The 15,220-nt window shown below is 51.4% G+C and overlaps 1 protein-coding gene and 1 non-coding gene across 2 annotated transcripts; both read right to left on the reverse strand.

Annotated features, from left to right (window-relative positions):
* Positions 1 to 6,077: 6,077 nt before the first annotated feature.
* LOC135396023 (uncharacterized) lies at positions 6,078 to 14,225 on the reverse strand. Its single transcript, XM_064627086.1, has 6 exons — positions 14,171 to 14,225; positions 14,037 to 14,101; positions 13,731 to 13,895; positions 13,106 to 13,292; positions 12,793 to 13,038; positions 6,078 to 6,700 (listed from the first exon to the last, which is right to left on the reverse strand). Exons 4-6 carry the CDS (start codon positions 13,263 to 13,265, stop codon positions 6,459 to 6,461), a joined length of 648 nt encoding a protein of 215 aa, XP_064483156.1. The 5' UTR covers positions 13,266 to 13,292; positions 13,731 to 13,895; positions 14,037 to 14,101; positions 14,171 to 14,225; the 3' UTR covers positions 6,078 to 6,458.
* Trnas-gga (transfer RNA serine (anticodon GGA)) lies at positions 6,866 to 6,937 on the reverse strand. The gene has a single exon. It is a non-coding gene; the product is annotated as a tRNA-Ser (tRNA).
* Positions 14,226 to 15,220: the final 995 nt, after the last annotated feature.

The raw sequence follows: 15,220 nt of genomic DNA on the forward strand, positions 1-15,220 counted from the left end.
AACTTATATACGGCGACATGAGGATCATGCGCATGCGACAGGTTTGCTCGACACTTTGATTCTGCGCCTCCCAGCCTCGCCCTTGCCTCGTCACGAAGAAGTCATCGTCATTAGCATCATCGGAATGCCCTTGGAACGGTTGCACAATGTTTCAACTGTCTCAGCGTTCGCCCGTCCACTACAGAACGAAGGAGGATATGATTTTGCATCGTAACGGGTAAGCTGTATGATAGAAGTGTGTGGCCCAGCTTCACTTGTATTCATACCATGACTGTTGTGCTGTAGGCTTTTGTTTGTTTCGAGCGGCGGCTGCAGTCCTGCGTCCCGTCTGGTAAGTGTACACGTACCAATTCGTGGCCGGTGTTGATTCTGCTAATTTCATTCTCGTTTTTGCAGGCCTTACTTTGTTGAACAGTAAGCTAGGTGAACGAACTTCGTTGTTGCTATGACCATTTTACTAAGTTTTAGTCACTTGCGTTTGAACATTACTAATTTGCGATTGAACGCCCTATTTCAGACACATTTCTCTCTAGCGCTTCAGAGACGTCGCCGTTTCATCGTGGGTCGCCAGAAGAACTCAGACTGTAGCCGGCATTGACTGTCAATTGTGCGACGCGGCACTGTGTCGCATGAAGCATATGTGTACGTGTGAAATACTTCACTACTGTGTGCGCGGGATGTTTTGTACGATTGTCTCGACACTGGATACCATATTCAAGGTATGCATTTTCGGAATAAAATAGTTACATATATTGTTTTCCAGTACTTCATTTCGTGTATTCGAAAGAACATATAGAACGGAGAAGTTCGACTTCGCTCAAGTCACAGAAAGTCCACAAAAACTCTTCACATCATACGCGGGATGGTGTTAATTTGGCTTCAGTAAATCATGTTGCATGTGCAATTCTGCTCAGGGCCACCATGCGGATTGGTGTATTCCAGTTAAAACACTGATACAAATGGGTGCAAGAAAAGTCGTTTTTAGCACTATACACCATTTGAAATGGTGTTTATTGCACAATACACGATTTAGAAAAGGTGTTTCTCGTAGAAAACACCATTTCAAAAAGGTGTACTCGAACACTCTCATTTGAGGGGTGTAAAAAAAGGAGTGCGCCCTGGAACATATCATTTACACTTAGAAGGGTGTTTTCGGATTTACTGTGCAGTTACCCACATCAGCCCCTGAAGATGTGCCTTCTCTGGGACTCTTTTCAGCGGTACTCGCTGCCCTTAAGGCTATTGTCTCTGCTTTTCCTGGTGCGTCGCAACTGCACGAGGTCCAAGCGCTTCTGGCACTGGAGGCATTATTTTTGCATCGACATGACGGCATTGTATAGAAAGGCCATGGCGATGCAATGGACTCCTCGAAGCCTGCGTAACAAGCTCCCTGATTTTAAATTAAATCTACAACAGTACAAGTTCCCTTTCATAGCTGTATGCGAACACGGCATGGATTCTACACATCGCGTTAATGGATACACAATCTATCGATCTCATCAATCCTGTGAGAGCAGAACAGCGCTACGTTCGTAATGACCTCGTTGCTGCGCCCATCGGGTCAGTTTGTCTTCGCTCTTATGACTATGTCACCTGCAAAATCCGCCTTGGCCCCATGCTGTTAACGGTCGTCAGTATCTATATACGTCCCGCAGTGCAGGTCCCGTGGAGTGACCTCGAACGCCTACTTGATTCTCTGAAAGCCCCGGCACTCGTGTTGGGTGATTTCAATGCCCATCACTCGACCTGGGGAAGCCGAAGGACGGACGGTAGAGGAAGGAGGTTGTTGGAGGCAATGGATAATAATAACATGTGCCTGCTGAACAATCGAGAGCCAATTTACATGCGATCCCCAACGTCACTCGATGTATTGGACCTCTCGTGGTGCTCAACCGACATAATGCGCCACTTGTCGTGCGCTACGGACGTCGACACTAGGGGTAGGGACAATTTTCCTCTATATATTTCACACGACAGACTCCCCCTCTCAGCAACTACTGGCCTGGTTTCTTTCACAAACTTGAGACTTTTTCGTGAGGGCCTCATAACATCTATGCACACCGCTATGTCCCCAGAGGGCCGCTCACAAGCAATTACCCACGGTATTCAGGACGCGGTGGTCATGTCTAAAAGGGTAACAGGACATGTCGTTCATTCTCCAGCAATTAACCACCATAGGGCATTACGTCGCCGAGCAGAATGAACGGCTCGTCGGACAGGGCAACTTACAGATATTGTGGAATACCGACGGATGAAAGCTAAAGTAACACGAGAACTTAAGAAAGAGGACAGGAAGCGTTGGCGTAATTTTTGTCACAATCTTCCACCGTTTCAGCTGGCCTCGAAGATCTGGCGGACAATCCGATCCCTCAAGGAGGCGCCCCCTCAAAAGAATCCTCTCGCGGCCTTGGCTATCGTTAAGGGTTTAGACGAAAACACGCTAGCGACAGACTTCTGTGTGGTACTAACGACACCGGCGGCTGCCTCGACGACACCGTTACACCACAGTTTTGTCCACAGTTTGACGGCTCAACTCCACCAAGACTGGCCTCGTCCACCGGTAGTTATGGACCGCGACTTCACATTAATCGAGATCAAGGCAGCGTTGAAGCTTGTGAACACCGGCTCGTCCCCGGGACCCGATAAGATCACCTATGCCGCACTACGAAACCTTGACGGGCGGTCACTCGAAGCTCTCCTTCATGTGTATAATACGTCTTGGCAACAACGATCTTTACCACCTACCTGGAATGAGGCATTGGTTGTTCCCATCTTGAAACCAGGCAAGCCCACAAATGCCCTATCCTCCTTTCGCCCTGTGAGCCTGACAAGATGTATGTGCAAACTGATGGAGAGAATTGTTTTGCATCGCCTCGACTGGTGGCTCGAAAAACAACGTGCGTTCCCTCAAGAAATGGCTGGATTTCGTCGCCACCGAAGTTCCACGGATCCAGTTCTCGACCTAGTCTCTACAGTCCAACATGCTCGTGCCCATCGGCGGATCGTCCGATCGGTTTTCCTCGACATCAAGCGCGCATATGATACCGTCTCGCACATTTGCGTGCAGCACGCCTTGCGCTCGTTTGGGGTATCCGGTCGCCTCTTCATCTGGCTCCAAGACTTCCTTACGGACTGAACTGTAGCTGTCCGTACGTCCCAAGGCAAAAGCCCTCAGCATCTTGTTCCTCAAGGAGTCCCCCAAGGAAGTATCCTGAGTCCGACACTCTTTAACGTGGTGATGGCCGGCCTACAATCAGTAATTCCTCGCAAAGTGTCCTTTTCCGTGTATGCCGATGACGTCGCCCTTTGGACAGTAGGAAAGTCACGCCCAGCCATACAGCGCCGCCTGCAGCTCGCTTTAAATAATGTACACACGTACCTCACGCACCGTGGGATGTACCTTTCCCACGAAAAGTGCGTCGAGCTCCCTTTCACGCGCAAAGCTATGACCAATTTCCCTCTTTTGGGTTAGTGCCAAGAAGCTTGAGCCGGTCCGCTTCCACCGCTTCCTTGGCGTGGTAATCGACTCGGACTTGCGTTGGGCTTGCCACATTAAACACCTTGAAACTAAAGTGCAGCGATGGCTCCCCGCAATTCAACATCTTTCTGGCTCAGGATGGGGCTGTGATCAGCGTTCCCTGCTTGCAGTTCACGCGGCGTTGGTAAGGGCGACTGTTCTTTACAGCATTCCTATCCTGCACAGGATATCAACAACATCATTAAATACCTTTCGGTCCCTGTTTGCTCGAAGCCTTCGTCGCTGCCTCGGAGTTCCAAGAGTGGCTGAAACACGGCAAGTCCTGGTTGAAGCTGGTGAACTACCGGTGGAGGTTCTACGTGAACGCGAAACGGCTCGGCACTTCCTACGTTCGCGAGCTCACATTCCCCGTCACCCGCTCCTCAGGAAAATTCGATACCGCCCTGAAAGCGACTTCTATCAAGTAGCGCAGAGGACACGCCAGACTCTCACTGGCTTCATAGCTAAGGACATTATACCGCCGCAAGCTCCCTGGTCTCCGCGGGACCGCCGACTTTCGTAAGCCTTCCGAGCCTTCTGGAAAGCAGATATCAGGTTCCCCCTCAAGTCCTTCGAGCCCATTTTCATGCTCTGGTAGACGAGAAGATTTCTACGTTAACGGCAGCATATACAGATGGCGCATCCCGAAACAACAAGTCCGCCTCAGCATTTGTCATACCATCCGAAGGCGAAGTGCAAGGACGACGCCTTTCACATCCAACCTCCTCAACAGCTGCGGGACTCTATGCTCTCCTTTTCTTTCTACAACACATCGCTGACTTTACCCCGCGGGCATGGGCAGTTTTCACAGACTCTAAATCTGCACTTCACGCTATTGAAAATTCCGGCATACGAGGCCCATCCGCACCCCTGGTCACAGATGTGTTAATGGCTTACCAAACTGTCTACGCAGCAGGCCATAGGCTAGTTCTCCAGTGGGTTTCAGCCCATTGTAGTGTCGTGGATAATGAGCAGGCCGACAGCGCCGCAGAAGCAGCACTCTCGTACCAGGAACGGACAAGTATGTTCTGCTTAGAGGGGACCGTCGTTGCATTCTGCGACGCCTCGTGACACCCCTGGCTTCCCGCCAATGGACAACCCACATTCTCCCCTCATCTATGTTGAGCAGGGTTGATCCAACGCTCGCTTTCCGCATGCCACGAAACACCTCTCGTCAAGATGCTGCATTAATCCACCGAATGCGACTCGATGTGGCCTTTACAGCTCAGTGGCGTTACCGCTTGAGACAAGTTGACTCTCCCACCTGCTGCCACTGTGGTGCTCTAGAGGATCTGGCGCACATTCTTCTTCATTGCACTCACTACCAACCTTCCCGGACCTCACTGTCCGAGTCTCTTCGTCAGCTGGATTCTCGCCCCTTCTCCCTCTCGAAATTGCTTGGTCCCTGGCCCAATCCAGCTCAGCAGTGCTCAGCAGCTCAGTGCTCAGCAGTTCCGTGCCGAAACTACGACTTACAACTCATTCCTACAGTCTATCGACCCATTGATGGAGTTCGTCATCACTTGCCACCGCAGCCGTAAAGAAGAATCCCTTCTCCACCGCCTACGACTCAATGTTGCCCGTACATCCTCACTTCTCTTCAAGATGGGTCGGCTAAATTCACCAAACTGTAATGTCTGTGGAGTGGAAGCGGACATCCCACACCAACTCCTGTATTGCCAGCAGCACCTTCAACATAGGGACACCCTCCGCTGCCGTCTGCTCCAGACTGGCTGTAACGACTTTTCGTTGGCCGCTCTTCTTGGCCCCGTCTTGCACCCCAACCAGTGGGCTGTCACTGCCGCTCTCCTCGGTTTTCTCCGAGTCTCAGGACTCGTGAACTGCATGTAACGTTGTGCTAGTGCTTATACTCTTCTTTCTTTCTTTCCTTTTCCTTTCGTTTTGTTTCTTTTTGTTTCTCTTTTCTTTCCTTACTTTTTGTTTCCCTTTTCTTTTCCTTTCTTTTTGTTTCTCTTTCCTTTTCCTTTCTTTTTGTTTCTTGTTTTCTTTCCCTTTCCTTTCTTTTTGTTGCTTTTTGTTTTTCTTTCCTTCCTCTGTTTCGATTACCCCTTTTTCTTTTTCCTTCGTTTTCTTTTTGATTCCCCTTTTTGTTTTTTTCTTTCTCCTTCCTTTTCTTTTTCGTTTTCCCCTTCCCCCTTTTTTCCTTTTTTTTCGGAATAGCAAGCCGGCTCTTTGCCTGGCTGACCTTTCCCGTAATAAACATATCCCCCCCCCCTTTTTGACATTTCTGCACACCATCGGACTCCGATCGTTATTGTGAGGGGGCTCTGTATTTTATACCCCACATCCCCACCAGCAATGGGGTAGAGTATCGCCTTTGGCGATGAACCTCCCCGCTCTCCTTCTGAAAATAAAGTAGTTGTTGTACGGCAACAGAAGTGGTTTGTTTAGCCAGTAGATCAGCAGCTACTCTAATGATTTTCATTACTTCAAATTACGTGGCGCTCTTGCATGAAGTGAACGCTGTGCTTCCTGGCATTCCCCGCCGGCGTGCTTTCAGCTCATTTTCATATCAATATTCAAATATGGATATTTTAAGGCACATGTCTATTTTAGGATTTGGTAGACCTGGAATAGCTCTGAACAAGGATAGCCTCATGCTGCTTGCTTGTAATCAGGCAAAAACGAGATCTATATATGCTGCTCTCATAGCTTTTCAATAAAAAAATTCTGTAAAGAACAAAACACTCTATCACTAGCACTATCTTCAAACTAGCCACAATAACTACATGCATGTATTGACACAGAACATGATGCACGCAGTAGTGAAAATATACCATAGGTAGCATTTTCTTTGAGGGATACGGCCAACCACGTCTTTTTCAGCTTGGATGGCTTCAGTCGGAACTGCTTGGAGCCCTCTCTTTCCACTTGCACACGGTCAGCATTCTCATTGTAATGGAGCATTGCCAACTGTGTCCTAAAAGCCAGTTATGTAATGTAGATGGTACAAGTTCCGTATGTGTGAGATGGTTGAAGAAAGTTTAATACCTGGCCACCACTCCCTGGTCAGAAAATGAAAAGATTTCGGAACGAAGTGGTTCAGGACACTGTGGTGTGACTCCAGGCCATATGTCTCTTGTTTTGAAGAAAGCATAGGGACATCCCTGAGCACTGCGGGTGCTGTCAGGATATCCCTGACCTTCCAGTACGTCTCACTATCTGTAATTTTAAATGATAAGCTTGATTCTAGCTCTGTCAACAAAGTTAACATACCTACTACTTCATCTTGAGAAAGCGTGAGCAACCGACAACAGAAAAAAAAAAAAAAAAAAACAGACACAACAAGACAGTTGTCAACGAATGCAACAACTCAGGGAAAAGAGGCGCTGACGCCAGGAATTGAACCTGGGTCTATCTGATTTCCGGTCAGATATGCTACCACTACATCACACCAGCACGCTGTTTCCCATGAGCCATTGAGTGTGTAGAGCGAGAAATGAGGCGACCAGGCTCTACTGAGGTCGATGGGTTTAATGACGGTTAATGGCGATGAACCGAAAACGAAAGCTCGGGTCACGCGCAGTGCTGCGCGTAACCGATGGCGGTGCTGGTGATGATTATGACGCTGCTGCTACAGGGCTCCCCCCCGTGGCGGATGACAAGGCTGGCGAGGAGGGCCGAGGTTGGCGGGAAGGTCGGGCGCCGAGGCCAAGGAGTGCAGGAGGCGGACCCGAGGCGGCGGGCGGCTCGTAGTGTGCGAGCTGCGGCGCCCAATGCACTCGACGTGGAGGGGGAGGAATGCTGGAGACAGGAGCTGAGCACGGACGTAGGGAGGGCGGGTCGGGCGATACCAGAGGTGCAGACTCCAGGAATGCGGGCTTGAGCCTGTCGATGGCCACAGTGTCAGGTCCCCGCGGAAGATCGAGGCGGAAGAACTTCCCGGCTCGCGAGATGACCCTGTAGGGGCCGTCATAGGGAGGCTGCAAGCTGGAGCGCACAGAGTCCCGGCGGACGAAGACGTGGGTGGCTTGATGAAGGTCGGGGCTCACGAACACGCGTGTTGCGGGAGCGGAGCGGGTAGGCGTGGGCTTGAGGTCCCGGAAGAGCTGGCGGAGACGGTCGATGTAGGAGGAAGGGTCGTGCACGAGCGGGGCCGATGGGGTGAAGAATGCTCCGGGAAGGCGGAGCGGGCAGCCGTAGACCATGTGGGCCGCGCTGCAGTCATCCTGGCGGATCGCGGCGCGAAGGCCAAGCAGGACGAAGGGTAGACGCTCGGGCCAGGTTGTGTCGCCGTGGTCAGTGGCGCGGAGGGAAGCCTTGAGCTGCCGATGAAGGCGCTCGACCAGGCCGTTGGCAGCCGGATGGTAGGCCGTGGTTCGGATGTGATGGGTTCCGAGGGCGCTGCACAGGTGACCGAAGAGGGCCGATTCAAACTGGCGTCCTCTGTCCGTGGTTACAGTGGACGGGACGCCGAATCGGGAAACCCAGGAGAAGAGGAATGCGTGGGCCACCGTCTCTGCCGTGATGTCAGGAATCGGCGTTACCTCCGGCCAGCGGGTAAAGCGGTCGATGCACGAGAGCAGGTAGCGGTAGCCTTTGGCCAGAGGAAGCGGGCCGACCAAGTCGATGTGGACCTGGTCGAAACGGGCATCTGGCGGAAGGAACCGCGATGGAGGCGAGATGGTGTGGCGGTAGATTTTGGACCGCTGGCAGGCCAGGCAGGCCCGCGCCCAGTCACGGACATCGGCATTCATGCGAGGCCATATGTAGCGCTCTGCGACGATCTTTTGCGTGCCGCGCACGCCAGGGTGGGACAGCGAGTGGAGGGCGTTGAAAACATGCCGGCGGAAGGCCAGGGGAACGAAAGGGCGCGGGGTACCAGTAGAGGTGTCGCACCATAGACTTGCCGTCGAACCGGGGAGCGAGATCTCCCGAAAAGTGGTGGATGAGGCGGGGGATGAACGAAGGGCGGCGAGCTCTTCATCAGCCTGTTGCGCCTGGGCGATGCCGTCCAAATCGACCGCGGGGGGCGGATGGAGAGCATTGACGTCCGGCCGCGAGAGTGCGTCGGCAGCGGCATTGTCTTCGCCTGCGACGTGTCGCACATCGGTCGTGAACTCCAAGAGGTAGCACATGTGGCGGGTTTCACGAGGCGAGTGGTTGAGGGAGGCCGATCGCAGGGCGAACATGAGAGGCTTGTGGTCGGTGTACAGCACAAACAGGCGGCCCTCGAGAAAATGGCGGTAGTGTCTGCATGCCAGGTAGGCGGCGAGGAGCTCACGCCCGAAGGTGCTGTAGCGTGTTTCGGCTGGCGAGAGGCGTTGGGAAAAGAAACCGAGAGGTTTCCAGTGGCCATCCTGACGCTGCTGCAAGACTGCGCCGACAGCAGCGGTGGAGGCGTCGACGAACAACGCTGTCTCGGCGTCAGGACGAGGATGGTGGAGCAGCACAGCATCTACCAGGGCCTGCTTGACCTCTTCGAACGCGCGTTCTGCTGCCGGTGTCCACTCCAGAGGGGCAGCACGGGCCTCTTTCGGATGGTCAGCGCCGAGAGCTGCGTAGAGAGGCTGTAGCAAGGCAGCACAGCGAGGCACAAAACGTCGGTAGAAAGTCACGAGGCCGAGGAATGAACGAAGTCCTTTGCGAGAAGTGGGGGCGGGAAAGTCTCGGATGGCCTGGACCTTGGATGCGAGTGGCCGGATGCCTTGCGGGGTGATGGTGTGTCCCAGGAAGGTAAGGGTGGTAACGCCAAACTCGCACTTCGCGGCATTGATGGAGACTCCGTAGTCCTCCAGGCGCGAGAACAGGGCGCGCAGGTGGGCGCGATGAGCCTCCGGAGATGGACTTGCGACGAGGATGTCATCCATGTATGCGAATGCGAAGTCCAGGCCGCGGAGCACTTCGTTGATGAATCGTTGGAATGTCTGCGCAGCATTACGCAGGCCAAAGGGCATCCGCACGTATTCAAAGAGGCCAAAAGGGGTGGTTATAGCAGTCTTCGGGATGTCAGGGGGATGGACGGGAATTTGGTGATAGGCTTTGATGAGGTCTATCTTGGAGAAGATGGTCGCTCCGTCAAGATTCGCGGTGAAGTCCTGAATATGGGGAAGCGGGTATCTGTCCGGTACCGTGACGATGTTGAGTGCACGGTAGTCCCCACATGGGCGCCAGTCACCAGGTGTTGCTTTGGGCACCATGTGGAGAGCGGAAGACCACGGGCTGGAGGAAGGCCGAATGATCCCCAGTTCGAGCATGTGCTCGAATTCCCTCTTGGCAATGACGAGGCGCTCCGGAGCCAGCCGTCTGGGGCGAGCGAAGACAGGGGGGCCCCGTGTCACGATGTGGTGAGTGACGCTGTGGCGAGGTGGGCAAGAGGCGTGAGATTGGCGCAGGACAGCGGGGAACTCCGTGACAATGTCGGCGAAAGCAGTGGGCAACGGTAGCCGTATGGTGGGACTAATGGCGGCTATATGCGCTGGGGCTCCATAAACGTGCAAAGAAGTAGTATTGTCGACGAGGCGCTGGCGTCTAATATCCACAAGAAGGTCGAAATGGTGGAGGAAGTCGGCGCCAAGGATTGCGAAGGGGAGGTCGGCGATGGTAAAAACCCAACGAAATACTCTGCGCAGGCCGAGGTCAAGGGTGACGGAGCGTTGACCGTAAGTTGAGATGGTGGACTTGTTGACGGCCTGCAAAGCCAAGTCTGGTTGTCGGTGTCGTTTTTCTGCGGGGGTTGGTGGAACGACGCTCACGTCAGCCCCGGTGTCCACCAGGAAGCGACAGCCGGACACGCGGTCCGTGATCCGGAAGAGCCGGCTGTTGTCGCCCCCAGCCATGCCAGCCGTTAATGGTTGGGGGGAGCGTTTCCCGGCCACGAGCAAGGGGCCTGGCAGTTCCTTGCGGCATCGCCGAATTTTCGATGATACCAGCAGAAGTGGTGCTGAGAGGGCGAAGGAGACCGTTGACGGGATGGCGAGCAGCGACGGCAAAACGGGCGCCGAGGGGAACGTGGTCGCTGCGGGGGAATGGCGTCCACCCGGTTCACCAGGGCCGCCACCGTAGTCCGGAGTTGCTGGAGCGACGTGCTGATGGCATTGATTGCAACGTCCACCGGTGGAGGGGAGGTGCGGGGGGCCAGGGCGGCAACTGCTCCTGGAGATGGAAGGCCAGCAAAATCCATAATACGGTCCGCCATCTTCGCCAAGTCATCCAGGCGGGAATTTTCGCCGGCGGCCAGGATCATGCGTACGTTGTGGGGCAAACGTTGTAGGAAGAGCTCGCGTAGTAGTGAGTCGTCCGTGGTAGGGTTGCCCGCGAGGTCGCGCATGCGGCGTAATAGCTGTGTGGGCCGTCGATCGCCGAGCTCTTCCCTGTTCAGAAGCTGCTGCAATCGCCGCTCCTCCGAAGCAGATGTGCGGCGAATTAACTCGTCCCTTAAGGTGTCGTAGGGTAACTCGGGGTGGGGGTGGATGATTATGTCGCGGACTTCCGCCGCAGCTTCGGGAGGAAGGTTTGCGATGGCGTGGCCAAACCTTGAGGCTTGAGAAGTGACGCGGCGTCCGTCGAAGAGAACCTCCGCCTGCGCGAACCACAGCTGAGGATCGGAGATGGAGAAAGGCGGCAGGCGGAGCGGTGCCACAGAAGCCTCGAGCGGTGGAAGTGGCGGTGGCCGGCTGGGAGGCGAAGAGCTGGTGGAGTGCTGGTCACCGTTCATGATGGTGGAACGCTAAGACATCACGTTCGGGTCACCAGTTGTAGAGCGAGAAATGAGGCGACCAGGCTCTACTGAGGTCGATGGGTTTAATGACGGTTAATGGCGATGAACCGAAAACGAAAGCTCGGGTCACGCGCAGTGCTGCGCGTAACCGATGGCGGTGCTGGTGATGATTATGACGCTGCTGCTACAAGTGCCTCAAGTACGAGGGGGACGGACAACCAACCACGCTATTCCCATTCTCTCTTACATCTTTCTCACTCACTCTCTCATTCATACATGGCCAGCGCGATCTGTAAACGACGTAAACAACGAGATTTGGCCGAGGCAGACCACACTTAGGGACGAGACAAACATGTAAGCCTCATACGCCCGGAAATCAACGAATGCAACAACTCAGGGAAAAGAAGCGCTGACGCCAGGGCGTGGATTTGGCCGTGCGCCAGGGTAACCTGGGTCTTCTGATTTCCTGGCGTCAGCGCCTCTTTTCCCTGAGTTGTTGCATTCGTTGATTTCCGGGCGTATGAGGCTTACATGTTTGTCTCGTCCCTAAGTGTGGTCTGCCTCGGCCAAATCTCGTTGTTTACGTCGAAGACAGTTGTGTTGTGCTTGCTTTCCCTTGTCACTCGCTGGTCAGGCTTCCTGACAGTGGAGTTCGTCCACCAGCGACCACTTATTATGTAAAATTACGTAAGCTCGACGCTTGGAGATGCAACCACGACATAGCATACAACTGAACTCGTTGTATGCACTCGAGCAACTGAACTGAACATACTCGTTGGTGTAAGAAGGGGATAAATCACCTTGTCCCCTCTTTAGTATTTTTGTTGCTATGTCTACATACTAGTACACGCCTGCCAAAGAAAATTTAGGAACATTGTGCTATTTATTTGCCCTCTACAGGAGGGCAAGCAATGAAAAATCCATGTGTGTCAATGGGATGAACAGTGAAATAAGGCTTTTTTCCTACACACGCATAAAAATGGTGTAGCTTAAATTTTGGTACAACGCTGAAATTAACTTCACCTTCCACTCAAAAAACAAGTTCTTCCTACCTCACGTGATTGTGTCAGCAGTGCTACTGAGCACTGTATATAATTAAAAAATGCATTCATTAAACGAGCACACTCTTGAAAATGGTGTCCGAAGATTCACTGCACAGTGTGACTTATTAAAGTCGTACTGTACAGTTAATCTTAGGACACCATTTTCAAAAGTGTCTGGTTTAATGGAACAATCAGCCTAGTCGGGTCACTTCATCCTGCCTATCATCACCATCGTTCAGCCACCGAGGTCTGAGTTGTGAGAACTGTATTTTTTAGGCACAAAAACCATCTACATGCAGTGCTATATTTAAAAAAGAGTCAAGCCGTTTTCCTGAATTTTGTTCAGTTCCAGCTAAATCACACTTCCCAAAACAATGATAACAGGGCATACATGTAGAGTAGACACAGGCATATATGTTACACATTTTGCATTTGTGTTATTCCAGAAAACCCAGCTGCAATTACTTTACCAAATATTCATTTAAAGTTTTCTCAGAGATTTCTTGACTTATTGCTTGACTGCACCCATTGGTTCAATTATTTGTACTTACCTTCTTTGAGCCATTCTCGTGGTTCTGAAACTGGGCCATGATAACAAACTGGGTACAGTGGGTTGTCATGCTCATGGAAATCGACAATGTGGTTCACTGCCGATACCCACTTCGCCAGACAAAGGTTACCACTTTCCTCACTGTACTTTACACACCAGTATATGTGTCGGATAAGGCTCTCTATCCAGAACTTCACAACGTGGTGCTTTGTGGAGTGGCTGAGAGACACAAGCTTTTTCTGGATCCCTGTTCAAAGTTACCACATGAGTTTGAATATCGAAAGCAACTTTCCATGCTTGTTGAGAGTGCTCACCTTTCGCACCATGCCACACGTCAAAACGGTGTTTGATGTGCGGACACAATTCCTTTAGCACGGAGTTTATTGCAGTGTGGCGGTCAGCCACTGTGGTGTCCACAACCATGTCATGTGCTTCAACGTAGGCAAGACAGTTCTTTAGACCATGCACCTCCATGGCATTGCTGCTTGAGACTTCTGTCGACTGTTACATGAAACACCAAGATCGACGTATTAGACATGTTATACCCATATACAGGGCAGTGTTGCCCCATAGAGGTAAGGTCATTTGACAACAGAAACAACAGAGCTATGTTTTGATGTGCTCAATTAGGCTGTGGAACTTCAACACTTGTTTAGGCTTGTATAGCGTCAACACTTCTTCCACTTTCTGAATAGCAGCAATTAGTCCTGAGCTCGTAGTGTTAAGGATTTTAGTACGACATTGTGAGTAAGCTCTTCCAGTTCCGCAATGACAAAACCACTTAATTAGAACCATTTTTTCAGGGAGAAACTGGATTAAGGTCGAAAATTGGAAGCTTGGGGGGTAAATATCGGGTATAATCAGGTATTACCCGAAAAAGTATGAATTGCATGATGCAATGTTTACAATACTGTTACAGAAAGATTTGGTATGAGATACCTTGACCAATTCAAAGTGGATGATCCTATTGGCAACTGTCTCAAGCAGTGTGTAAGTGCCATAGAGGGCTGTGTGGCCTGGCGAATCATATCTGCCATTTCCGGCAAGGGTCAGGGGCACTGGGCGGAGCCGGTCCAGTAGCTCAGCTTGTCTGCTCAGGAAGACCTACAATAGTTGTAGATAAGAGAAGATCACACACTAAAAGAAACATTGGGTGAACACATTCTGTGATTTTCGAGCTACCACTAGGATATGTTACTTGTTTTCTTGAATGATAATAGGCACATACTTTATAAATGTACTCACATCACAGCAGGAAAGAGGTGCTGTTTCTGTGTTCTGAAGTACTGCGACAAGGTCAGTGTTGGCACCTGCATCGTATGGAACATGTACAAAATGCCTTGGTTACATTAACACTAGAAAAGTGCCAGTATTTCTACCTTCATCATGGCGAACATACGAAATGCCTTGGTTATGTTCACGCCAGAAAACAGAATCGCACTACAGAAAAGAATGTTTCCGAGTGGCCTGTCTTCCACCCAAGGCTGGCTGGACCATGTACGCAGTTTCCCACAGCTGCAAGCTGTTGCTGCTCTCAGTTATGTGCCCCTTGTTGTGATGTCTGTTTCAGCATCGCTGCTGCCACAAGGACACTGTGACAGGAGCTCTCGCAGACTTGACTCCGCCACCAGAAAGAGACGTTCCTTTGGATTTAGCCTGAAAAGCAATCACATATTTCTATGTCTAACATAGCATACTGGAGCATGCTGTACTTACATTCGATGCACATGGGATTTAGAATGATGTCCCTCATGCTCCTTCTCATATTCGTCACTAGGAAAAAAAATTTATGCAATGTAAGAATTCCCATCGGTTTTCAAGTGCAAAGCTTACTCTTCAGTCTCTGATCCCTCTGTTAATTCAGATGAATGGACCGTCACGTCCTTCGGATCAGGCTGGCTACAATCGAGAAAGAAAAGAAGTTATTCACCTTGGCGAAACGCATACGTGTAATACAGTGCTGTGTGTGAAGTAGAAGGCCTTCGCTATTCAGTCTTCTATCAACTGCATTAGGAAGGCATCAACGTCTTGGAATGCATGGCCTATTAAACAGTCGTCAGGGCAGCACACTTTGCGGTGGTGTTTCTAGGATGATTTTTTCATAAAATGCCTGCACATCCTTCCCTGTAGGTATGTCGTTTCACCAAGGCTAAAATGACCTGTTCCGCAGCGTGGTCATGGTGGCCTAGTTTGTTGGCCACAGCTTCCTTCCCCCTTCTGTTCCCATGCATTTTGTTGTTATAACTGTCGTGTCTGTGTTACATGTTATATTGCTGCTGTGAGCTATCCGTGTGTATGTCTGTTGTTCTTCCTAGTGCTTCATAGTCCTTCCTCAAGCTTTTTTATCTTCAAGCCTTATCCATCACCTTGCCTGCTGTTGTAACATATGCTGTTAGCATCTGTGGTTTTCATTTCAAGGTGGCCCCTAT

The sequence above is a fragment of the Ornithodoros turicata genome, chromosome 5 (genome assembly GCF_037126465.1).
Source record: "Ornithodoros turicata isolate Travis chromosome 5, ASM3712646v1, whole genome shotgun sequence".
NCBI lineage: Eukaryota > Metazoa > Arthropoda > Arachnida > Ixodida > Argasidae > Ornithodoros > Ornithodoros turicata.

Bases quoted from the DNA above. Each gene is read 5' to 3' on its own strand.
- LOC135396023 (XM_064627086.1), bottom strand. From the start codon at position 13,265: ATGGAGGTGCATGGTCTAAAGAACTGTCTTGCCTACGTTGAAGCACAT. The intron at 13,039-13,105 runs GTGAGCACTCTC...AACTTTGAACAG, and splicing joins CGTGTGGCATGGTGCGAAAG to GGATCCAGAAAAAGCTTGTG. The intron at 6,701-12,792 runs GTAAGTACAAAT...TTAAAATTACAG, and splicing joins ACGAGAATGGCTCAAAGAAG to ATAGTGAGACGTACTGGAAG.